The sequence below is a fragment of the Pichia kudriavzevii genome, chromosome 1, assembly GCF_003054445.1.
Source record: "Pichia kudriavzevii chromosome 1, complete sequence".
NCBI classification, from domain to species: Eukaryota; Fungi; Ascomycota; class Pichiomycetes; order Pichiales; family Pichiaceae; genus Pichia; species Pichia kudriavzevii.
This window is the reverse complement of record NC_042506.1, coordinates 2,169,308-2,194,695: the sequence shown is the minus strand read 5'-3', so window position 1 is coordinate 2,194,695 and position 25,388 is coordinate 2,169,308. Positions and strand designations below refer to the sequence as shown.

The 25,388-nt window shown below is 41.7% G+C and overlaps 11 protein-coding genes across 11 annotated transcripts; 7 read left to right on the top strand and 4 right to left on the bottom strand.

Annotated features, from left to right (window-relative positions):
• Window positions 1–3,362: 3,362 nt before the first annotated feature.
• On the top strand, window positions 3,363–4,676 carry C5L36_0A10000 (uncharacterized protein; the record flags this gene model as incomplete). The annotated part of the gene is made up of 1 exon (XM_029464030.1): window positions 3,363–4,676. One exon carries the CDS (start codon window positions 3,363–3,365, stop codon window positions 4,674–4,676), a length of 1,314 nt encoding a protein of 437 aa, XP_029319890.1.
• A 1,196-nt stretch (window positions 4,677–5,872) lies between these two features.
• On the bottom strand, window positions 5,873–7,015 carry C5L36_0A09990 (uncharacterized protein; the record flags this gene model as incomplete). Its single annotated transcript, XM_029464029.1, has 1 exon — window positions 5,873–7,015. One exon carries the CDS (start codon window positions 7,013–7,015, stop codon window positions 5,873–5,875), a length of 1,143 nt encoding a protein of 380 aa, XP_029319889.1.
• A 161-nt stretch (window positions 7,016–7,176) lies between these two features.
• Window positions 7,177–8,340, top strand: C5L36_0A09980 (uncharacterized protein; the record flags this gene model as incomplete). Its single annotated transcript, XM_029464028.1, has 1 exon — window positions 7,177–8,340. The coding sequence occupies one exon, from the start codon at window positions 7,177–7,179 to the stop codon at window positions 8,338–8,340; it is 1,164 nt and encodes a 387-aa protein (XP_029319888.1).
• A 270-nt stretch (window positions 8,341–8,610) lies between these two features.
• C5L36_0A09970 (uncharacterized protein) lies at window positions 8,611–10,131 on the top strand (the record flags this gene model as incomplete). The annotated part of the gene is made up of 1 exon (XM_029464027.1): window positions 8,611–10,131. The coding sequence occupies one exon, from the start codon at window positions 8,611–8,613 to the stop codon at window positions 10,129–10,131; it is 1,521 nt and encodes a 506-aa protein (XP_029319887.1).
• Window positions 10,132–10,247: 116 nt separating this feature from the next.
• C5L36_0A09960 (uncharacterized protein) lies at window positions 10,248–11,324 on the top strand (the record flags this gene model as incomplete). The annotated part of the gene is made up of 1 exon (XM_029464026.1): window positions 10,248–11,324. The coding sequence occupies one exon, from the start codon at window positions 10,248–10,250 to the stop codon at window positions 11,322–11,324; it is 1,077 nt and encodes a 358-aa protein (XP_029319886.1).
• A 655-nt stretch (window positions 11,325–11,979) lies between these two features.
• Window positions 11,980–13,551, top strand: C5L36_0A09950 (uncharacterized protein; the record flags this gene model as incomplete). The annotated part of the gene is made up of 1 exon (XM_029464025.1): window positions 11,980–13,551. One exon carries the CDS (start codon window positions 11,980–11,982, stop codon window positions 13,549–13,551), a length of 1,572 nt encoding a protein of 523 aa, XP_029319885.1.
• Window positions 13,552–14,197: 646 nt separating this feature from the next.
• On the top strand, window positions 14,198–14,881 carry C5L36_0A09940 (uncharacterized protein; the record flags this gene model as incomplete). Its single annotated transcript, XM_029464024.1, has 1 exon — window positions 14,198–14,881. The coding sequence occupies one exon, from the start codon at window positions 14,198–14,200 to the stop codon at window positions 14,879–14,881; it is 684 nt and encodes a 227-aa protein (XP_029319884.1).
• A 231-nt stretch (window positions 14,882–15,112) lies between these two features.
• Window positions 15,113–16,924, bottom strand: C5L36_0A09930 (uncharacterized protein; the record flags this gene model as incomplete). Its single annotated transcript, XM_029464023.1, has 1 exon — window positions 15,113–16,924. One exon carries the CDS (start codon window positions 16,922–16,924, stop codon window positions 15,113–15,115), a length of 1,812 nt encoding a protein of 603 aa, XP_029319883.1.
• Window positions 16,925–19,171: 2,247 nt separating this feature from the next.
• On the bottom strand, window positions 19,172–20,143 carry C5L36_0A09920 (uncharacterized protein; the record flags this gene model as incomplete). The annotated part of the gene is made up of 1 exon (XM_029464022.1): window positions 19,172–20,143. The coding sequence occupies one exon, from the start codon at window positions 20,141–20,143 to the stop codon at window positions 19,172–19,174; it is 972 nt and encodes a 323-aa protein (XP_029319882.1).
• A 263-nt stretch (window positions 20,144–20,406) lies between these two features.
• C5L36_0A09910 (uncharacterized protein) lies at window positions 20,407–21,624 on the bottom strand (the record flags this gene model as incomplete). Its single annotated transcript, XM_029464021.1, has 1 exon — window positions 20,407–21,624. One exon carries the CDS (start codon window positions 21,622–21,624, stop codon window positions 20,407–20,409), a length of 1,218 nt encoding a protein of 405 aa, XP_029319881.1.
• A 678-nt stretch (window positions 21,625–22,302) lies between these two features.
• Window positions 22,303–25,191, top strand: C5L36_0A09900 (uncharacterized protein; the record flags this gene model as incomplete). Its single annotated transcript, XM_029464020.1, has 1 exon — window positions 22,303–25,191. One exon carries the CDS (start codon window positions 22,303–22,305, stop codon window positions 25,189–25,191), a length of 2,889 nt encoding a protein of 962 aa, XP_029319880.1.
• Between the last annotated feature and the right edge of the window lie 197 nt (window positions 25,192–25,388).

Below are 25,388 nucleotides of genomic sequence, written 5' to 3'. Positions count from 1 at the left end.
CTTTTGGACTTCTAGGCTCGCTACTAGACCCAGGGATCTACAGGGACTTGACCGAGGCTTGCGGAGATTCCCTCTTTGGGGTAGATCGACGCACACCTCGATAGAGATGCGTCTCTTGTGGGCAAAAAAAAAAAAAAACAAAAAAAAACTACAAAGTCGCGACGGCGGTCGATGCAGACAGGCGAGAAAAAGCGAGAAAGCGGAAACACCATAGCCGCCGCCGCCGCCTCTAAAGGGCCACAATTTTTTAATCACCGCCGCGTCACGTGACTGAGGGTGCGCCTCCTATCAGCCGCGGATGGATGTCGACACCAGGCAGCTCTATTTATCTCTTTTGGGGGAGTGGCACAAACAAAAGACGCCAGTTCCTGCGGGTGGTGCTGGTTGGCGGTGATGTTGCCGACCACAGTTTTGTATTGTCTGTTGTTGGTTGTACTGTTCAAACGGGACGGAGCACTGTGTCTATATAGCGTTCGTGGAAGATGGTCATGCTATGGCCGCTGTTGCTACCATTTTATCGAGTATACCCTCGGCTATTGTAGTGTCTGTAGAGGATATGACTAGTGGCTGTTCATGTCTGATGTATCCATAACCTTTCCAAGTGGTAACCAAGGGTAAGAAGAGTTCCCAATGGGGGATGTTTGCACCACTGTAGAAGGAGAGAAGCTGATGGGGGAGATCAATAGAGCTTTTAAATATAGTAGTGTCTATTTTTAAATCACCACACATGGCGGTAAACAAAAAGAAACGAAATTGCTGCAACTTGCCATACCATGTTCAGCCTCGTTTCCAACAGGCCGTTATCTTATAAACGCTCCCTGGTAGCATTTGGATACAAAATATAGCCAGCCATGCATACATGGTGGAAGAGGGTCTCTCACCATGTACCACGACTAACTTACAATGCCTACTGAAAGCGCACAACAACAGACTGTCGATATCTCGTTATTTAAACCAAACTACGACCAAATAGCGTTGATGCTGGTGGTCATGACAATATGGAACGTTTGGCTATGTATTGCCGTTTGAGTTGGGCACGACCCATTATTCCAATCACAGGCCGCTCTATGGAGAGAGAAATGTGTCTCCTAACCAATTACTGGGGGGAATATTAACACAAAACAGTGCGTATTAGTAGTTCCAGGGAATGTCTGCTGGTGAAGAGTTAGGATACAGCGCAAGCTGAAGACCTCCATGAGGAGGAACCAGTGTTTCCGTTGCCACTCTTGCTGCCGCCTGCTACATTTGAAGAGATACTCCTTATTGTACTGTGCCAGTATATCGGTAAACTTTCAAATTCCCGATACTGAAATCGAGGGGTGAACTAACGGTGTCCTCTTATGAAGGGTGGACACAAGAGGGACGAACAAGCCGAAAAATACAAAGATTTCGTTTCATCAAGTGCACACACCATTTGCAGCAGAATAGAGAAAATGGCCTATTTCACTTATTATAAGTATTTTACATATTATACGTATTATACGTATTTGAGTTTACTTTTTTTTGGAGAAAAAAAAAACCTTGAAAATGTAATTCAAGCCATGAATATGACATGTTCATACGCCATGAACGGGCAATTCAAGAGCTGAAGGTCATTGGAGAAGGGAAACACCCAACCCGCAAGGTCAAAAACAAGATACAATAGTCCATTCACTAGTATGACGACTTCCACAACATATAGTGGAAGCCCATGAAATTAGGCCCGATTTACGGCAACAAATTACGGGATAATTGGATCACCGTTACTGGATTCTCACTTTAGAAGGTCATAAAGTCTTGGCGATTTAAAATTTCGTTCCCTCGGGAAACTTTTCGTGTGGGTCATCAATTATCGGTGTTTTGCTTTTTACAGTATTTTTTTTTTTTCGTTTGAAAATTCCAGTGCGTGATTTTTCAAACCCAATCGCGGGGGTTTTCGCGATCTGGCCAAATTGGCAACTGCAATTTGAGGCAAAATGAGGAGGCGTGAGAGGGCTCAAGGGGAAAAGGGGGGGGAGGAGTACATCGTTACAAGTAGGATACAAACACCCGAACATCGACAGGTCAGGTGGTGGCAGTGTATGTTGGAGAGATGATAGATGATTTACAAACAAACGAGGTGAGTATAAAAATTGGCAAAGAGTAAGAATAGGAGTTGAACAATAGAAAGCAGAGGATAGGGATTCGATGATCATCACCTGTATGTAAGAGGTGATATGTTATCAGAGAGAAAAAGTAAACATTGAAGGGGGGGCAAAAAGCAACAGAGAGGTTTTTTTTTTAAATTTTTTTTTTTTTTTTTGTCAACAGTGTATTTTCTTTTTCTTTGCTGTACGAAAATAAAGTTAAAATTACGCCTTACACGTGCGCATACAACACTTGACAATGGAACTAGTAGATCAATGGTCCACTGGCCCCCGCGCTGGCGAGCCAATTAGGAGGCGAAAAAGCGAACGCGCAATAACGCGACAGTTGCAAACGAAGATCCATGCAGGGACCATGCACTAGAGTGATGCGATAATTAGGATCTAACTTTTGGATTGCTCTTGATTTCACATGCAGAGCTTGAATTTGAGGCAAGATTAGATGCCGATCCAGGGTTTTAATGATTTTCCATTTCGTACACACTAAACGGGGGAGATATCAACAGGCACATTATAGTATACTAGTTTGTCAATTGGTCGACACGCCACTGCACTAAACCGCTATGCTCTACACTAGGCTCTATAATGCTGTACTATACTAGGCACTATTATACTGCACTATACTGCACTATACTGCACTCCACTTTACTTCATATGATCTGCGACGTGGTGGCACATGGGACGTGGTGGCGACATGGGACGTGGCGACACATGGGACGTGGTAGTTGTAGCTTCTCTGTGGTTGCAAATGGATAATATATGTTGATCTTATTGATCTCCCGGTGCAGAGAAGTAGCGTCACCATCTTGAATGAGGGTGGCGTATTAGGCAGGTTATTGTAATTAACCGACAGCCAAAAACCGAGGAAAAAACAACAATAGAGCCAAACAAATAAAAGTTAGAGCAAAATCTACGCAGATCGTTTCCTCGTGCAGTTTGCGAGTGGTTGGGTTTTGTCATTGCCTATTGAGGAGCACGTCTGATTGTCTTTGATTTAAGGACGCGTTGGAATGGACTTATCGTGCTCTCCCTTGGAGTTGATATTGGTTGTTCATATTTGGGTGTATAAAAAGGTCTCTGGTTCTCCCCTGCTACTACCCATTACTAAAGTTGAAAGGGTCCTGAGATGTCTATACTTCCGTCCTTGCATCTCTTTTTCTCTCTTGTCTTTCTTTCTACCTGCTCCTTTAGACTCTCCGTTAAACAACTCAGTCTTTCGCTTTATATACCTTCTTAACTATGAAGTTCACTCAAATCGCTCAAGCTTTGGCATTAGCGGGTTCCGCAACTGCTGTCACATACTCAAACTCCTCCTTTGTTCCAAGTGGTTCAGGTTACTTCTATGACGGTCAGGTCTACTTCAACTTGAACTTGCCTAACTCCGGCTTCACCAGCTTTGACATTGACTGCTCCGGTGATGGCGATTTCACCTTCACCCCAGGCGCATCCTCCGGCGTCTATTCTCCTTCAGGTACTCCATTTGAAGTCACCTCACAGATGGAGTCCGATGTCTTGTCCCTTTCTGCAGACATTGACTTCAGCGCAGACGACGAAGCCGCAAAGGTTAACATCTCCGGTGCACTCACTAGCGACTTGGACTCATATGTTGCTGTCTTTGACGTTGGCTTGCAAGGTCTACCTCAATTGATTGAAAAGAGAGAAGACCAAACCTTTGCTATCACCGTCACTGCTACCTTCTCTGTTCCTTCCGGCGTCACCACCTCGACCTCCACCACCACTTCCTCCTCTGGCTCTACCGAACCAACCTCTGAACCAACATCTGAACCAACCAGCGAATCAACTACTGGCACCTCCTCCGGTTCTGGTTCTGTCACAACCACTACTTCTACTACCACTGGTGTCATCACCTCCTGTTCCGACGATAAGTGTACTACTTATGAACCAGTCACCACCAAGGAAACCACCATTGTCACCATCACCTCTTGTTCCGACAACAAGTGTACCGAACTCCCTGTGGTTACTGGCTTAACTACTGTCACCGAGAAGGACACCACCTACACCACATACTGTCCATTGACAACCACCTATGAGACTACTGTTGTCACCGTCACCTCCTGTTTGGACCACAAGTGTACTGAAGTTCCAGTCACTACCGGCTTAACCACCGTCACCGAAAAGGAAACAACTTACACTACATACTGCCCACTTCCAACTGATGTTACCACCATCACTCATACCGAAGTTATCACCACCGAATATACTACAAACAATGTTGTCACTTTGACCACTTACACCACCACCAAGGAATACACTCCTGTCAACCCAGTCAAGCCTACTGCTTCAGGTACTACTGGTACTCCAGCTACTCCAGCTACCACCGGTACTCCAGCTACTGTCACTCCAACCACCAAAGCTCCAGTTGAACCAACCATCCCAGGTACCACCGTTTCTTCTGTCTCCTCCCTCTCACCAAAGGAAAGCACTGTTCCAGTCAACCCAACTGAAGCTTCCACTTTCGAAGGTGCAGCAGCTTCATTGAAGGCATCATCTATCTTCACCGGTTTAACTATCATGTTATCCATGCTTTTCTAAGTGTCAAACGATGACCTTACTCTCAACTCCCTTTACTGTAACATCCCCCCCATTTCACTTCTGAGATAGCTTGTTGATTTCGACACGCTTTGCGTATTTTTGTATATTATATTTTATAGTTTTTACTATTAATTATTAATTTCTACTTGCCAATTGCAACCTACTTAGTGTACTGCTCTGTTACGAATGGCCATCCTAATCCGAAACCTTGTGCTCTTGTCACTCTAGGGGGGGGGGGGATAGCCGAATCCCTCCATGGCCTCACGAGACAACAACATCCCCCCTTTGTTCCTCCCGCATTTCACTTTGTTCTCGGTTCTTCTACTTCCACTAACTAAGATCTCGAAATTTCCATCCTGAATCTGAATATCGTCTCTTTTCTACCATTTCTTCTCATTGCACTTTTTGTGCACGCATCTACCGAAGGGGCGGCGTTTTCCTGCGCTGCTTCCAAAAACCAACATCGAAAAGATTAACCGTTTTCGGGGGTCTGCATGCAACGCATGCATATGTTTGTGGACGTCTTGCTGCATAGTTTTACAATTCGTATTGGTTGCTATTGTTGTGAAGGACACATTGCCACCAACTTGTTTTTATAATTGCTAAGTTTTCCGTTCATGCTGCACTTTTGTATGAGTGGCATGCTTAAACACCCCCATAGCGTATAGTGCGCCTCCTCTTCTTCTCTGTAGAGAGTCCGCATTTCTATTATCTACAGGTCTAGTTGTAGCTTGCCTGTGCATACATGTGGAATGGTCTATTTTATACAACAATACACCTCCTGCAGACAAGTGCTAGTTGCAGGTGCTCTTGGAGATGAGTTCCTCACTGGGGATGTTTGGTCCATCGACAATGTCAGATAAGCTTTATCAGTTTTGCTTTTCTTGGTACCATGTATGGCACCTGACAGTAGAAACTATTCTCTGTCAATTCTCTTTGCGGTATACAGTCTTGCTAATACCTGACATTACACATGGAGGGAAAAGTTCATGCCAATAACCGAAACCTAAACACGAACTAATAATCCGGCTAGATTGCAATATGTGCTGCTAATAATGCATATACAAGCGATTTCCCGGTTCTTGTCTCCGACATGGTGGCATATGCGAATTAAGGTTGTGCATGGCTGTAACCTTTTCGTATGATTTTGCAGACATGGTCTGCAGCTACAACGCAAATACGCCTTTGTCTTCGAATTATTCGCCTTCTTGCTCTTCACCGTCACTAGTGTTGCCGTCACTGGTATTCAAACAATTCCCTTTTTCCTCATCGGTAGCTTCTTCTCCCTCATCATCGGTAGCTTCTTCCCCCTCATCATCGGTAGCTTCTTCTTCGTATTCCGTCTCTGATCCGCTCCGGACTCTCTCGTAGTACTCCTCAACATCTCCCTTGAGCTCGTCCATACCTTCCATGTAAATATCGATCCTCTCCACTCTCTTTCCACACCTTAAACAATTCCATCTTCTCCTCATTGCATTCACCAAACAGAAATAACAATATATATGCCCACACTCCGTGATGTAGGCATTAGTGATTAGATGGTCGTCAACCACCTTGTCCGACCTTTGGTCCTCACTGTAACATATGACACAACATCTCTCCGGCAAGGACCGAAACTCACTTAGATCGCAATCTTCCTTTTTCGCCCGATTCCATGCATTCTCAACAAATTCAGGTAACTGTATTGTCGATAAATTGGTCAAAAACTCGGCAATCCCATTCCACAAGAGTTGACGATTCTGAAACTCGTAACTTAGCGTCTCTGGATTCGATGCAAACGCAACTGCATTGGCATTTGCCCGCTCATACCGTATTCCAAATATCCTGTTCCACAACCTTATGTAGTCGCCCCGCATCAAAAAGACAACGGTGTTGATTAATTCCGAAACGTTGAGGAAAGTTACTATAAATGGGACTACCTTTGATAGTTTCCTAACTAACCCATGCAGCTTTGGATGTGTAGCCTCCCAGGACTCAAACAAATCACTGTAAACAAACATGGACAACTTCCCCTTTAAATAAGACCCTACTATACCTAAGAAAATAACCGCCTTCCCCCAAGTATTTAGTCTTGATCCACTTGTATTTGCAATTTTTAGGTTCTGCAATATCAAGCCATACCTGGTGGATGAGTTCCATACAAACAATTTGAATAGTATCAATTTGAGTAGAAGTTTAAGATCGTCTCCGTACCTCGAGCCTATTCTCTGCATCGTTATTGGTAACGTGCCATCTTTGAAGGCCTTGTCTAGCTGTGTCTCCAAGATACTCTCGGCCTGAGATTCTAATTCAATGGCATCCCTTTGAAGTACTCTATTTCTTGGGTACATAATCCCCATTTACCTCATATATTGTCCGAAAATGTGAAAAAATGCAGGGAAACAAAGAGTAACAATATACTAAAATTGGAATTGATTATTCAGATAAAAATTGCCAAATGATTCATCCATTCATGGTGCGCCGATGAAAATTTCTAATCTTGTCGGATAATCGACTGATAATGATGCCGTTACAGGAAATGTTGTATACCTTGACTATATCTCTTATACATGTTCATTTGTGCTGTTCGCATTCACTAGTGTTCCCATTTCATTTACTAAACACACTCGGAACCATGTCAACTGTTATTGTAGGAGCCGGAATCATAGGTATCTCAATAGCGTACCGTATTGCCGAGCTGAATCCCAATGCAGACATCACTATTGTTAGTAAGCATTTTCCCGATTCTGGACTTTTGGATCCGGAGTATACATCATCCAAGGCTGGTGCACACTTCCGTCCATTTCCATCAAAGTCAGCTGTCGAGTACCGGGACTCGAAATTCACCAGAGGTACGTACGAGAAGTACAAAAAATGGGCAGTTGAACACCCTGAATCCTCGATCAAGATGATCAAGGGAATTGACTATTTGGAGTTTGGAAACGCCTTGTATGAGAACGTCGCTGAGGGCTATAGTGAGGTTGTGGAAGATTTCCACGTCATCCCCAAGGATCAACTACCTACAGGCGTTCGGTTTGGTGCCGAGTACACTACCTTTTCAGTCAATCCCCATGAGGTGATGAAATTTATGTTGAATTCTCTCATCATAAGACAAAAGGTGAAGGTAGTCCAACGTGAAGTCAAATCATTGAGGGAAGTCTCTCTGTTGTATCCTGGTTTGCCCATTGTGAACTGCACGGGCAATGGCTTGTTATATGATGGTAACCACGATCCATCCTGTTTCCAAATTCGTGGTCAGACCCTCTTGGTTCGTGCTCCCTTGGAGGAACTTGATTACTACGAGAACCATACAGTTACTTACCAACTCTCCAATGGTGAATGGTGTTTTGTCATTCCGAGACCATTAAACGGAGGCATCATTGTTGGCGGCACAAAGGATATGGGCGGCACCTCTCTCACCGGTCTCGACAGCGAGACACAGTCGCTGATCTCCAATGCCAGGGTCAGATTCCCTGATTTGTTTAGTGATGGAGAACTGGACATCTTGCGTGTCAATGTTGGTTTCCGCCCAGCACGCAAAGGTGGCGTCAGACTCGAGAGGGAAGTTATTGAGGGTACTGTCATTGTCCATTGCTACGGCTTTGGGGGTTCCGGCGTCGAGATGTCATATGGTGCTGCAGAAAAGGCTGTTGATCTCTTACACTCCATCAAGGTGAAACTTTGATTACAGTGTAGCTAACTTGTAAAGACAAGTGCAGCGATTTTCCATGCCTCTTGATTTTCCCGCGGATTCCCCCCCCCTCTGTAATGTTGATGCATGTTATGAAGGTAAGAAAATATGGCAAGTTCAGTCAGTTAGTTGCAAGTTTCGTTAAAGTTTCATCTTTTTTTCTCTTTTTGTTATTATACTTTGTTTAGTTGGGTAGATGCATATACTTATGTTGTAGGCAACTCCTGCACAGAGGACTAGGGACATATTATACTTTGCATATAGATGGGTGCCATTCGAAAGGGGAAGTACTCCAAGCTAGGATGTATGGAATGTAAGAGGAGGAAAATCAAATGCGATGAGTCTAAGCCTGTGTGCTGGCACTGCGATCGGTTATCAAAGACATGCGTATATCCAGCCAGGCAACAAAAGAGGGACTTGCCCAATGTCGATTTGGCCAAGTCATTAGAAGAGTTGTTGATGGATCAAATTGGCGATTTTCAAGAGACTCCTGCCTCATCATCTCTCGAGATTCCGGAGTTGGCGATAACACCACGGATTGGGAAATTTGACATTGGTCAATTTTCCCTCGATACCGAAAGTCGAAAGTATCTGCAGCTCTTCTATGATGAGTTCACGCAAGTCATTTTCCCCTTTAACGTGCGAGAGGAGAATGTAATCAGGGAAGTTATATTAAACCACGCAATAAATGGAGGTTATTTGCTCAGTGCGGTTTTGGCGTGTGGTGCGTTGAGGTCGTACCACAAGAGCTCGAGTGAAGCGGATGAGAAGAGCTATGTTGGGTACCTATCGAAATGCATGAAGCTGCTAAGCAACAGGATAAGTAAAGGGCTAGGTGATGAACTGGAGAGTATGATTCTGACCACGTTGTTGATAACGAGTTACAATGCCAGTTCGAATGTTGTCAAGTGGCGGCCGCATTTGGAGGCTGCCGGACGGATGTTGATGAATGAGAACATAGCTGGCGAAGTATATTCGATATGTCGATGCTGGTTTATAAGTATCGAGATATTAGCTGGCCTGAGTTCTAAAATCGGGGGCACGATATCGAATGAGGAGTGGAAGATCATGGAAGGGTGGATAGAAGACACCAGCCAGATGGAGAACCTTGGACTAATTTGGAAGAACGCGTGGAATGGTCCTGTTTTCAACCTCATGTACGGGTATACCAACAAATTAGGAGTTGTATTGGGTCGTTTATGTTTACTTCTCAAGGAGACACGACAAAATGGGTGCGGGTGTGTCTCCATTGGGGAGATTGGGTGGTTGATGGAGATGTTGGACAGCGAGGATATCAAGAGTTTCAAGATCTGGGATGGCAGTGGATACCTGAGGAAAATTGATGGCATTGTACCTGCCGAACTGCTTGAGTCTGTTGAGGAATTTGACGATTTGGGAGACGAAGGGGGTCCACTGTGGGCCTCCTGGTGGGACATCAGTTATCAAAGCCATCGTATAGTTGGAATTATCCAGGTATTGACGGAGTTGATGCAGTTACCGAGAGAACATCTCTTAGTGAGGCGGGCCATTGGCGATGCAATGCGAATTTTGCGGTTTCTACGAAGCGGTAAGCGGGTCCAGTCCTATTCGGTGCTTATGTTTCAGCTATGTGTGTTTCTCGTTGGGAAATGGACGTGTCTGGGGGAGGACCGTGTTTATGTTGTGAAATTTTTCCAAGAGTTGCGGATGTTTGGCAATGTGAGTGCACAGCATTCGTTGGATGTCCTAGAGAGTCTCTGGAGTGGGCGACGTGTCAGTGATGACGAGGATATAATCAGTTACTAGGATATGGTAGTGTCTGTTAGCGGTTAGTGGTTTCCCATAAGAGTACCGAATAATAGTTGCCTATTTGGGCGCAGCTCCAAAGATGAGAAGCAAAAAAAAAAAAAGACGTTGGAATCATGCTAGTCATTTATTCATGTGTAGAGGAAAGGTGTATTTTCTTTATCGATTTTCGTTCTATACTATTTCCTTCTATATTATACTATACTGTAGCGTACTTTCTACACTGCACACCACTGCACACCACTACACTATTTGATCTCCTTCTGTATATCTCACTGCCTCACTTGTTCACAAACACAAGCATGAAAAGACAGTGCTCCAATCGTTCTGATGTTAAGAGAATCCGTCTAAGCAAGGAGAGACTCCTTGTGAGACTCCCAGGCGAGGTGCTGGACCTTGTCCTCCAACACCTCTCACGGGTCGACCTTCTCCATGTTAGCATGGCTGACCGCCGACATCGAAGTCTAGTCTATGAGAGAATCTTTGCCGAGGTTGCCCTACATTGGCGAGACATTGACGCCTTTGTGAAACACTTCAAACAGACGGACCTGGTAAAGAAGCTACGCATTAGATGTGACCCCACAAACGAGCGTGAGACCAACCATGGGGAGTGGAACGTCTCCCTAGGGGAAGTGTTGCGGCGATGTTGCCAACTAGAGGAGATGGAGATTGGTCTATTGGCGAGTGGTCGAAGCCTCAAGTACAAGGACGATTTCCCCATTGAGTATGGTGACAAGATCCGCAAACTGACCCTTGTTAGCCATTGTCAGGATAACCAAAGTTATGGCGAGTACAGTGACAAGAGTCTCTTTGAGACCACACAGATTCGGTATTTCCGTCGACTCGAATGTCTACACCTTAATGGATTCTCCCTTGGTGTAGATAAGTACGTTACAGTTGGAGATTCATCGTCTCCACATGGGGGGGAACTCCCTCATCTGAGAGAGGTGAATCTTACAAACTGTACATGGAGCTACCCAGAGAATGCCATTGATATATTTAAGCTTCACGCGCATGCGCCACTCGAGCACGTGCAGCTCGAGTACACGCGTGGCGCAGCGTTTGTGCATAGCGAAAGATTCAAGAGTCTCGTTACTTTGGAACGCCGTAGAAGGGACGGCTCGGCAGCGCATGCGCCACACGCCCGCGGGCCCGAGTCACGTGTCTACGTGGCGGGGGAGCGGATATTGTAAGTCGATTCCGACACGGGGAAGAATAGCAAAGTGATTGCTCCTCTTGGAGGGGGCGGTTGCTCCCCTTTTCGCTATTGCCCTTTTCACTTTTGCCCTTTTCGAAATTGCCCTTTTAGCAGTCGTCTATTTTACCCGTTCTCTTCTAACGGCTCTTTGAGCTTCAGTGCTGCGGTGGATTGTTCTATAGTTTTCCATCGGGTCCATGCACGTTTCCCCGACAACACCTCCGATGCTACGCCCCCGTCTAAATTCCCTCCGCTTTCTTACCATTGCTCCGGCAGCGTGCGTGATGCATTGGAAACCAACCACAGAACCCTATAAACACACGGTGGAGCCCTCCTCTCCGAGCATTGGACATTTCCCGCCCCCTCTCCTTCTCTGTTCCCCTCTTGTTTCTTCTATAAGGTGTTTTATTGCAAACAATAGCGTCTGTTGGTTTGATCCCATTGAGAGACTGAAGATCCCACACATACGTATTCCCCTCCCCCACACAAACACAAACACATACACATACATACTATACACTATACGATTTACCCCTTCCATTGTACAGTTTATATTTTACAAATTACGGTTGAATAAAGGCCAAATTCGAGTATATTAACAAGACACTTATCCCTCCCCCTCCCCATCTCTTCATAATTGATATTTTATAATGTCGGCAATTCTTAAACAGAGAGTCAGATATGCTCCTTATTTGAAGAAGCTCAGAACACCACAGGAATGTATTCCTCTCTTCTCCAATGGCCAGTACCTTGGCTGGTCTGGATTTACCGGTGTGGGAGCACCAAAGGTGATTCCAACAGCTTTGGCAGATCATGTCGAAAAGAACAACTTACAGGGTAAACTTGGATTCAATTTGTTTGTTGGTGCATCGGCAGGACCAGAAGAATCCAGATGGGCAGATTTAGATATGATTCATCGTAGAGCTCCTCATCAGGTTGGTAAACCAATTTCAAGGGCAATCAATGATAATAGAACGTTATTTTTCGATAAACATTTGTCCATGTTCCCACAAGATTTGACCTATGGTTATTACACCAGAGAAAAGTCTAATGACTTGTTGGATTACACAATCATTGAAGCAACAGCAATAACTGAGGATGGTTCCATTGTTCCAGGTCCTGCCGTTGGTGGATCTCCTGAAATGATTTCAGTCTCTGACAAGATTATTATTGAAGTCAATACTGCCACCCCTTCATTTGAAGGTTTACATGATATTGACATGCCTGTAAACCCACCATTTAGACAACCTTATCCTTACACCTCGGTTGACCAAAGAAATGGTTTGACTGCAATTCCTATTGATCCTTCCAAAGTTGTTGCAATTGTCGAGTCAACAACACCAGATCAAGTTCCAAATCCAACTCCTCCAGATGAAATGTCCAAGAAGATTGCAGGCCATTTAATTGAATTCTTTGAAGAAGAAGTTAAGCATGGTAGATTGCCAGAAAATTTGCATCCATTACAATCTGGTATTGGTAATGTTGCCAATGCAATTATTGAAGGGTTGGAACAATCATCATTTAAAAACTTGACTGTTTGGACAGAAGTTATGCAAGATTCATTTTTACCTTATTTTGAATCAGGTAAAATTGATTTTGCCACTTCAACTTCTATTAGGTTATCTCAAGATGGATTTAAGAAATTCTTTGATAATTGGGATTTATATTCAAAGAGAATATGTTTAAGATCTCAAGTTGTCTCTAATTCTCCTGAAATAATTAGAAGATTGGGCGTTATTGCTATGAATACCCCCGTTGAATTTGACATTTACGGTCATGCCAACTCAACAAATGTCAATGGTTCAAGAATGTTGAATGGTTTAGGTGGTTCAGCAGATTTCTTGCGTAATGCCAAGTTGTCTATTATGCACACTCCAGCTGCTAGAAAGACAAAGACCGACCCAACGGGTATTTCCTGTGTCGTGCCATTCTCATCTCATATTGATCAAACCGAACATGACTTGGACGTGTTTGTCACCGACTATGGTTTGGCAGACTTGAGAGGATTGGCGCCAAAGGAGAGAGTTCCGTTGATTATCAACAAGTGTGCCCACCCTGACTACAAGGACCAGTTGAATGAATACTATGAGAGGGCCCTCTTCCACTGTAAAAAGACAAAGGCATTGCATGAACCTCACTCCCTAGTTGACGCATTCAAGATGCACATCAACTTGGAAAGAAATGGCACCATGAAGTTAGACTCCTGGGATGTCAAGTTCTAACTGCCTCTGATACTGTCCATATACAACTTGCTGGAGGTACCACCCTCCCCCCTCTCAACGTGCCTCCACTTAAACTCCTCCTGATACTATAACTTACATGTCTATTTATTCATTTACTTAGTCAATGGTTTATCTATTTATTTATTTATTTATCTATTTATTTATTTATTTATTATTCATTTACTCACTGACTTTTCCGTTTTTCAACTCCCCCCCCTTCGTAAACTTACCTCCACGGCCATTTACGTCTCCATGTCTGTGTCCTCTCAGCTGATGAAACACACATACATTCGATGCACTGCAACAAACTGCTCGACGTGAAGATCAATGTTTGAACCTCATTGTCCAATTGTTCTACATGTCTCTATAAGGAGAGTTTCGGGCTACTGGAGTACGCTACGCCGGTGGCAGAGGTCAAATTTCGCGTTGGCGGGTTGGAGTCTCCAAACTCTCGATCCGCCATCCGTTTTTCCTCCACCTTCCCAACCGCATTGGGCAAAGTGTCCAATTTTCCAATGGTGCAATTTGCGGACCCCCCAGTGACTCTTGAAATTGAAAGTGTTTGACAAGGTCAAGGTGATTACGTTTTTCTTCAGAATCGGCTCTTGTTCAAGCAATAGACGTCTCACAAACCTCATACACCGCCATGGCTAACGACGCAACTTCGAATCTCCCTCCAGCTCTCCGTATGGTCTTGATTGGCCCACCTGGTGCAGGTAAAGGTACCCAGGCTCCAAATCTTAAAGAGAGATACTGTGCTTGCCATTTGGCAACCGGTGACATGCTTAGAAGCCAGGTTTCCCAGGGCACCGAACTAGGTAAGCAGGCAAAGAAGATCATGGACCAGGGTGGTTTGGTCAGTGATGAGATTATGGTTGGCATGATCCAGTCCGAATTGACCAATAACCCAGAATGTAAGAATGGTTTCATTCTTGATGGATTCCCAAGAACCATTCCACAGGCTGAAAAATTGGACTCTATGTTGAACGAAATGAAGAAGCCATTGCAAAAGGCCGTTGAGTTGAAGATCGACGACGAATTGTTGGTTGCTAGAATTACCGGTAGATTGGTCCATCCTGCTTCTGGTAGATCTTACCATAAGTTATTCAACCCTCCAAAGGTTGAAATGACCGACGACTTGACTGGCGAACCTTTGGTCCAAAGATCCGACGATAACGTCGAAGCTTTGAAGAAGAGATTGACCACCTACCACCAACAAACCGAACCAATTGTCGACTACTATAAGAAAACTGGTATTTGGGCAGGTATTGATGCATCCCAATCTCCAAAGACTGTGTGGTCCGACATTTTAAAATGTTTAGGAAACTAAAACACTAGTGTCGCATGACTGTTAGAATCCACTTATTTATTTCATGTATACTGTTTTAATTCCTTAAAAAGAAAAAAACAAGATTTGTTAAAGAAGAAGAGAGACAAAAACCATCCACTTCCCCTTGTTTCTATTCTATTGTTTTAACTGTTTTTAATTTCCTTTTCCTTTCTTTTTCTTTTCCTTTTCTTTTCCTTTTTATTTCTTTGGCAACTTTCCATTTCTGCTTGTTCATCCTTTGTTTTTACGTAGTTCTCTCATTTTACGGCTAACACAGAACATGTATGGGCCTTCAGAGACCCACTTCTTCACAAACTTTATAATCTCACCCATAGAACCTCTGCAGATACATTCGCTGCTGCTCACACACAACTGGTTATCACACTGCAGATCCCCACATCCATTCTTCAGCTGCAGAATATACCTTCTTTCAATCCTGGCTTTCAATCTTCTCCCATCATCATCTCTAATATCGGAATATAGTGGACTGAAGCATTCAGTGCACAGCCCAATTGAATTATCACCAGTAAATTTGTTAACACATAAAACGTTACTGCACTGTATAGTTCGCTCACTAACTTCGGCTTCCACAAACTCGTGGTTTTTCAAATGTGTATCCAGTTCCCTCAATCGAACAATCTTTCCACATTTGAAACATTCCGTGGTCTTAGAACCGCATGTCCACTCATGTCCTGAGACACTGTAGTACCTCGATTCCACACACTCCTCTCCTCGTGGAAGTATTAAATGACAATATCGACATTCGTGTAGGGATAATAAACATTCATTTCTATGAACGCAAACACTATAAGTAACACCATTATACCCGCATTCACACGTTTGTCGTTCATGCATATACCGATCATGCAGCTCTTTAGATTCTGCATCATCACCAAATGTAGAACAACAGTGCCAGTGTTTGTCGGGTATAGCCTTACGGAAAGTTTTCCCACATTGGGCACATTTTATGTTGTTTCTCAAGCAGAAGGTTTCATGCATCACCTTGGAAGAGGGACTGATAGCTTTACCACAGTTCTCACATTTCACAGTGCCCGGTATAACTCCTTCAGGTTTCTCATAACGATCACATATCTCAAATTTAAGATCTGTAAATGCATAAACATACTTCCCCTGACCCACCTTAATACCTTCATTAACTGTGGCAAATTCAAACCGGTCGCCACTAACAAACTGATCATTGGAAATCGCATAATCTCCATCGCTCTTCAGTACGTGATTTTCAGGTATATTTATCTTAACAGTCATACCTTTCCTAATTTCACCCGATGCTTCTTCACATTCTTGAATGCCATTAATGGGGACATCAACCGCATTGTCCCCATATATTTCGAGATCAATGTCACGATCTATAACACATACACTTCTGACATGGTTCGAGGTCTTCACAGACCTTACTTTCAATTCACATTCAAACTTCTCGATGTTAAAAGTCAAGATATCTCCCGTGGTCACTGCAGTGTAACTCTTAGACAGGGTGGATTCCAGAAACGTTTTCCAGTCATTTACTTGATATTTTTCCATAGGCTCTAGTATAATCATTGCCTTTTCAACAACATCATCACCTGAAACATTTAATGCCAACTCAACCGATAGAATTGTAGCACCTGCATCTTGTATACCTAGCCTTCCACGCACATCCTCGGTTAAGAAAACACTGTCATTGTCTAAATCATGGAATTCTTTAACACCAACATATGCATTATTACTTGGTGTGCTTATTCGAAATACTAAAGGATGTGGCAATTTTTCTATATCTTGTAATTTTTGTAAATTGACTAATTCGTTTAGGATTTTCTCAGGCAAGACTATTTTATCTGAATGCTTTTCTAATTGGATACGTTCATCATTAGGATCGTACTTCAGTTTCTCAAGTATTTGTAGCATTGAAACTTTACTAAATTGAACAAGGGCAAAAGAAAAGTTAACCAAAAATGCCTGCCTAGACAGGAAGCTTCTGAAAAAAAAAATGTCAATCTTATTATTTCCAATTTCAGCTACGGAGCTGCACGGCCTGGAAAGCATATCAGGTAATTCCTGATTACATGCACTCTCGGATTGGCAATGGGCGTTCTTGTTTACCGTTTCAGCTTTACTACGCCCTTATACCGACAAGGAGTAATTACATGGATGCGGCATTAAATCCATCGGTATGTTTGCCTGTCATGCCCCGTGGTCCATACATACAAAGCATTCGAAATTGAGGATACGCAGGTAGGAACTCAAAGATTTACAAAGTAATTAGTGTGGGCCCATTGTCGACAATACCAATTTTTTGGTACCTGTTTCTTTCATCCATAGTTACCAAACCTGTCACTTTTTAGGTATTGTCAATTTTTATGTTGAACCTTAGCTCTATGACTAGTTCACTACTCGAAGAACTATTTCTAAGGTTTGTCGACTGACTGAATCATCACCGCATTCAATGTTGATTTAGAAGCGTGTAAACCTCATAAGAAAATAACGCCATATGATTGATTGAGAAACACATAAAACACAAGCGTATTCTAAATCTGGCATTAGAGATTGGTAGGTGCAACTTCTGGATAATAAATTTATCAGCTTCGCAAATATGAAAAATGCGGCCTTAAACTTTTCAGGGTCTTGATGCCTAAACGAATACTTAGATTTTTATCTTCGAGTAAAATATGATACAGAATTTTGATGATATTATTCTATTATTATGTGGTACTAGGATTCAGAATTTCTGTCTGTACAAGAAAAAAAGAAAAATGGTCAAGGGTTGGGTTCTGAAGTCGGTGCATCAGGCCTTAAAATTTCTTCGTGTTGTTTGGAGAAAAGCAACAAGAAAGAAGCTATCCCCTGCCATTAAGATTAACATCCTGCGTACATCTTTGTCTTATCATCATTACTAAATCAAACGTATCGTTTAGTCGACATACGCTTGAGAAGGCGGCAGGTGAAAATGCGTTTTGATCGGTTGGCAATAAAACTGTCTCTGCTTGTTTGCTAGATGATCATCAGTCATTGATTTACCAATTAAAGAGCCTACTGTTGTATTCCGGCAACTTTCTGCGATTTTATTTTCAGAACATTAAATTCTTAAGGTTGCTTTGTGTTTCCTTAGTTCTTTTATGATCATCTTCAGGTAAGTAACTGACATTCTTGTTTTCTCCTATAGAATTAGCAACATTACCTAGTTCCTTATATTAAAGTACTGGTTTCTCAATATATCTTTGTATTTTATATATTTCACCACTAAGCTGCTTTTTGTGACATAATGCTTAATTTTGCACTACCAACTTTTATTTTTAAATCTTCTTTTGTTAAACCTCTTAATGTCATTCCAAACAAGTGATAGTGTTATGGAAATCATAACAGGCCAACAAACGAGACACCTTTGCTTTATTAATTTTTGATCATAGATAAATCGTTGGCTAATGTTGAATTTCACCTATAGTCTCTTGATTGGATCATCACGGTAGCCGTGGTTAGATATATGCGCTAGTCACATGTTGTTCAAGTGGTTTCCAAGGTTTGTGTTTCTTATAACTTCTTCAGTAGTTGATTGATAGCACGAGTACTTTAACCTCAAAATTAGTTACCAAATACTTGGTGGGTAAATATGATTTCTTTGTGCTACATAGCCAAGCGATGTTTCTCTACTAGCCATATTTTGATAGGTGTACTTTTTAATAGTTTCCATTTATTGAATTCTCATTTGTAGCACAATTTGAGATGAACCATCCACCAGGTTTCTTTTTTGTAAATTACTGAAAAGCATACACTTTTCCCTGAAACACTGTTGAAAATAACCTTTTGTTTCAACCAGTATCACCTCTAAAATAATCGTTTGATTTTATTTTTCACCATTGTGCCATTCCATTCTTTGAAAGTTGTTGAATTTCCACTTGTCTAATAGAATTAATTTGAGGCAAGCAAATTGCAATATGGAATCGGTAACATCAATCAAACTAACTACAGGTTTTCGTGGTTCCGATACACGTATATTTTCCACATCCGAAATTCACACAGTCTGTATTTATTAGGTGTTTGGAAAGTATCTAATTTTGTTTTATTTATCGAAATGGTAACTATTAAAAAGGACATGGAGAATGTTAAAACGAGAGACATCCTCACAAAGCTTGAATAAATACATCTCAACCTTTGCCAATATACAGCAGCTTTTGAAACTATCTTGACGTTTCAACAGGGACGGCAGAGTTTGTTTTGCAGTTAAAGACATGTTTTTTAGAGGAAACTAACCTCTTTTCTTACATTAATACACAAATCCTATTCAAACACCGTATTTTATTCATCTCTATATAGCACAATTTCACTTTGTTTGAAATATCTTCTCGCATCTTCATCTATAAGGACCAAACTTAAGAACGTACGGGTGCTGAATTTCTTGTTGACGTCTCTATAAGTTGGAACAAGATCAAAGCCACCGAGAAACAACCGTATAGGGATAGTCTCACCCTTTACCGGTGCACCATCCATAATTTCAAATCTTACAACAGTTGTACTTTCACTTGATTGATGCGTGCCACTTCCAACGGTCTCTCTACGGATTAAACTCAATTCCATATGCTTTATTTTGAGTCTCACCAATAGGAAATAAATCCGGCCGACTATGACACCCTTCAATGGATACTTGTTTTTGGAATATTCAAATTCAATATGTAGACAGTTTTCAATACCGACATCCATCTTCACCGTCGATATAGCCTTTTCGTTGCTATCTGCAGAGGATGGCAAATCCTTCTTATTTCGGTCAGCCATCACCTTACGGGATTTGGAATTTGTTGTAAGTACACCTGGTTGGACATACTGATAAACCCACAATTCTCTCTCCTTGATAACATCTGCACTTTTTCTGGTAATTGTAACTTTCAAGTAGTACTTAAGCCTGGCATTAATACCTCTATAGCTTTCATACATTTTCTCAACGTTTTTAAACTCAAAATTAAACGATTCTGTGTTCTTTAGTTCACCTGGAGCTGCCAATTCTTGTGCAAAACTTAAAAAATCATCACTGTTCAAGTTGCCGTCTTGTTGTGTTTCTATTGTACCTAGCAACTGCACACGCACTCCGGCATGTTCAACTCGTTTGTTGTCTCTTGTACGAACCACAACGGTTCCCTTCACTGTTTCGCCATCTTTGTATACAAGCAACCTCTCCTTGCGTCCCTTTGGGGAGTTGATTTCAACAACCTCACGAGAGTCTTCGGAATCAAGTTGAATCTCAATATCAAGTGGCGACTTAAAAATGAATGACATCGATGTTAGTTGTGTGGAGGTTCCTACACTGAAAACCCTTTCAAAGTCATCCGTTTGTCCCAAGAGGCACCTCAAACAAAGGTAACGTAATCAGCATCAATTTTATCCATTGAGTTGAGAAAGGCGTACGCGCCCGGTTCAATGGAGGCTCAGTACCAAAAAATTAAAAAAAAAATCAGTACTAGTCTTCTACGCCACTTTAATACATTACGATACTGTTTAACTTTACCCTTTTTATACAATGAGTTCACTAGAGTTATAAATTACTTGAACAACTTGGCAACAGAAACTGCGCCTTCCTCGTTCTTGTTCATCACCTTGGCAACGGCAAGTTCAAAATCCTCTTGTGTCACGTGTATTCTTCTCTCCCTAAGAGCATACATACCAGCTTCTGTACAAACACCTTTGATTTCAGCACCAGAACATCCGTTCATTTTCTCAGCAATTTTCTTCAAGTCAATACCTCTAGTAAGGTTCATAGATCTGGAATGGATTCTCAAGATATCTGTTCTTGCATTCACAGTTGGAGGAGGGAACTCGATTTTACGATCAATTCTACCTGGTCTTAACAAGGCTGGGTCCAAGATATCCAATCTATTGGTTGCCATAATGATCTTTATATCTTTAGATGACTCAAAACCGTCTAATTGGTTCAACAATTCTAGCATTGTTCTTTGCACTTCTGAATCCCCTCCACCACCTGAACCCTCAGAACGAGAAGAACCAATAGAATCAATTTCGTCCATAAAGATAATAGAAGGTGCGTGTTCACGTGCCATCATAAACAATTCTCTAACCATCCTACTACCTTCACCAATATACTTCTGAACCAATTCTGAACCAGAAACTCTGATAAATTTACAATCGGTATGATGTGCAACAGCTCTAGCTAACAATGTTTTACCTGTACCTGGTGGCCCGTAAAGGATGACACCCTTTGGTTGAGCTATACCTAGAGACTCGAACAATTCCGGATGTTTGACAGGTAGTTCGATAACTTCCTTAATTTCTTTGATTTGTTTGTCCAATCCACCAACCATGTCATAAGTAGAATCGGGTACTTTCTCCACCATCATCAATGAAACCAATGGATCAACTTTACTTGGTAATATCTTATGTAGTTCATAAGAGTCGGATTTAAGACAAACTCTCACAGATGGAGTCAATTTCTTTATATCAACATCAGGACTTATATTGGATATATATTTGCCCTCAGGGTGAACCTTAACCAAAGCTTTCTTCTTGCCCATCACCTTGATGAGTTCACCAACATAAGAGCCCGGCTCTTGCAATAACTTTAGCTCATCCTTCAAAGCTCTCACTTTAGAATTGAGTGTGTTTCTTTGAGCTTCTAATCTTCTCAAATTCTGTGTCTTTGCTGCCAGCTGAATTTCATAATCCTGAATCTTTTGATTGAAGAACGAGCTAATTCCACTTTTGTGGGTGACAGGTGTTGCTGTAATTGCAGTTGCAGATGCCATCGGTCAGTTCTGTAATTTCTAATGCTTCTCCCAAGACACTTTTGGAAATAACATCGGTACTTTGTAACCTTATTGCCACTGAAATTGAAGATAATTTAAAACTGCAACAAAAACCATGCTTGTCTCCTGGTGTACGGATCGATGATTTCCCTCAATCTTTTTTTTTTCTCCAGTATGCAGAATGGAAAGTGAAAAAAAAAAGGTCGTCCAAGAATAAGAAAACTGCTTCTCTCGTGGCGACAATTTTAAAATAGGTTATATCAGAGCTAAGACCAGACCCACATTTGAGCCAGTTGTTATACATAGGTCATTTTTTGTTGATCCTTATTTACAACTCCATTTATCTGTCCTTTTTTTTTCGATTTCGATATCTGAATTACTAGATCTATTTTGGATATATTTTATTTTTTTAGGAAAAAAAAAGAGAACTCACCTGGATATCTCAGTACGTTCCAATACATATACGTATATAAAGACACGTTAATATCAAAGTTACCAAAGCATATATTTGGTCGCCTTGCTTGTTGTTTGATTCTTTGAACTCATCTAGCACGATTTTTACTCACCAAGAAAAACAAATAGAGAGGAAATATCTTTCTTTGTCCAGTTCTTTACTAATCAATCTATTTAATTCCAGATAACAATTGGCAATATTTTGAACTTACAGTTTATTAAGTAATGTCTGCTGAACAAAATAACTTGCCGGCAGTGTCAGCTGAAAATGCCGAAAGTCACCTTCCGCAGCATCCTCAAACTCAAAATTTAAACTACAATGGTAATAGCAATAATATCAATTACAACAACAACAACAATTATCCAAGAGGACAATACCGTTCCAACTACCGTAATAACAAACCACATAATCCAAACTACAGAAACCACGCGGCAGTTCCAATCGCCCCATACGGACAACCAATGTACTATCCACCACAAGCAAACTTTGCCCCAGTTCCAATCGTGGAAAAACCATTAATCTCACCTGCAAAGAAACACGTTCCAATTGTTATAAAAACTAAGGATGGTGCTCCAGTAACATTCAAATCGCATAAGAAAACTCCTTCTGTTTCTGCATCTACTTCTACACAAACATCAGCATCTTCAGCGACTGCCATCCCTGAATTGGCAAAAGCCGAGGCGAGTAACGAATCTACAGAAACTCCAACACCAGTACAAAATGATCCAGCCCTAACTTCAGCACCTGTTGAGACAGCAGAGTCTATTGCTGCAGCTGCAGATAGAAAGGCAAAAGCAGCATTCCAATTGCAATTTCTAGCTCAATTAAAGGCCAGGAAGAAAGGTGCTGCTTCAGCCCACCCTGGAGAAGAGTCATCCGAATTGCCAAAGTCGGAAGAACCAGCTGAACAGAAGCAAGTCGAACCAGTTAAAGAACCAGAAACCAGTGTCCCTGAGAGTAAGGAAGATGCAAAACCAGTAGAGACTACAAGTATAGAGGAATCAAAGCCAGTAGAAACTACAATTAATGAGGAAAAAACAGAAACTTCTAAATTAACCGTGGAGGTACAACAGGAAGAACCTCAAGTTGCCTCTGATGATGCCCCAGAGAAACTTGAAGAGGATGTTCCAGAACAGAAACAAGAATCAGAGCAAGAACCAGAGCAAGAACAAGTACAAGGACAAGAAAAAGAACAAAGTGTCGAAAAAGATCCTGAAGCATCAGCAGATGCAGCACCAGCACTAACTCCTGTCGAAGCCGATGAAGACAACACCCCAACAATGTCACACTTTTTGGAAACAATCAAAAACGCTACACCAATTTCAGATCCTTACAAATTTTCATATTCTGATTCTGTCCAAGCTCCTAATCCTGCTGCTGCTTCATCTAAGGTTATAAGGTATGATCCACCGTTCTTGATGCAATTTGCTAAATTAGAATTCAAGAGGGATGATCAATGGAAAGCTGATTTCCTCACCAAAATTTACATTCCGGAACGTGAAAAGTCGTCTAAAGGAAAAGATAGCCGATCTCGTTCTAATGGCCCACTAAGAGGCATCAACTTGAGAAATGACTTTGAAGGTAGAGCTAATTCTAGAACAGGTTCTAAGAGAAGAAATCGTGATGGTAATCGTGAAAAGAGCAGAAGGGGAGATAAAGATGGCTCAAGAAGATCTAGGGGTGGCAGAGGTGAAAAGTCAGAGAAAAATGAAGAGAAACCTCAAATTAAGCTGGCACCTGAAGATGTTAAACCACTTGAAAAGACAGCTAATAGATGGGTTCCAAAGTTCCAAAGTTCGGCCGCAAAAGAAGTCAAATATGCACCAGATGGTGTTACTGTTTTATATGATGATGAAGACTTAGAAAAGAAGATCAGATCCTCATTAAACAAATTATCCTTGGAAAAGTTTGATCCGATTACTGACGAGTTGATTCAATTAGCTAACCAATCTAAATGGGAAACGGATGCTAAGGCATTAACGACTACAGTAAGGTTAACTTTTGCAAAGGCAACTGATGAACCTCACTGGTCTGCAATGTATGCCAGATTCTGTTCTAAGTTGGTTACAACAGTTGATCCAGAGATTTATTCCGAAAACTACCCAATCCCTAACGCTGATGGAGAAAACAAGTATTATAAAGGTACCAATTTGGCTTATAGGTTGTTAGTTTCTAGATGTCAAACTGAATATGAGAAAGGTTGGTCTACAGATTTACCTGTCAATGAAGATGGTACTCCAATTGAACCTGAATTGATGTCTGATGAATATTACGAATTAGCAGCTCAAAAGAGAAGAGGTTTAGGTTTGGTCAGATTTATTGGTGAATTGTACAGATTGAATTTAATCAAATCTAACGTCATTATTTCTTGTATTAGAATGCTTACAAATGATAAGACAGAAGACGGAGAAGTTAAAGAAAACTATTTGCCACAAGAAGATACTTTGGAAACATTGAATCAGTTCTTACTAACTGTTGGTCAAAAACTAGAAATCGAAGTTCCTCCTTGTGTAGAATACGCATTTGGTTGTATCAAGACTTACATTGAGAATCCAGCAATTGGATCGCGTATCAAGTACAAATTCTTAGATTTGATTGACCTAAGAAAGGCAAGATGGGCAACCGCAGATTCCAAACTAGCGGGTCCAAAAACCATTTCTCAAATTCACGCTGAGTTTAACCAAAAGCAGCAATCAAGTGATCGTGAACGTAGCAATAGAGGCGGACGCTCTAAATCTTCAAACTGGGGCAATGACAAAATTTCAGCCAATGATATTTCAAGGGTTGGTTCTATCAGAAAGAGTGGTGACAGTGTCAGTGCATTACGTAGGGGTGTACCATCTTCTTCTGCAATGAATAACGATTTTACCACCGTTTCAAACCAAAGAAGTAGATCTGTCAGAGGTAACGCACAAGCTCCTCCGCTATCCAGATCTGCTTCCACTACCTCCAACGTAGGCTCCGCTGATCAAGAACCAAGACAACAGAGTAACAGTTTTGCTGCGTTGATGGATGATGATGACCATTCTGAAGAAGAAGAAGAGCATCAACCACAACTACAACGCAACGAAACAGTAGAAGAGAATGAGAAAGCAGCAGAAGCAGCAGAATAAAAACCAAAGCAAATGCAAAAAATACACAAGCTCTTGAAAACTAAAGCTTGCTGCACTCTTGAGTAATTATTCCAATGTTCACGGTTTATAGATAGATACTTTTTTGTCTTGTACGGTCCCTACCCCTTTTTTTATTCTTTTTTATCCCCTCTCTACTTGCACATTATACTACGTATTTTAATTTTTTTATATTGTCT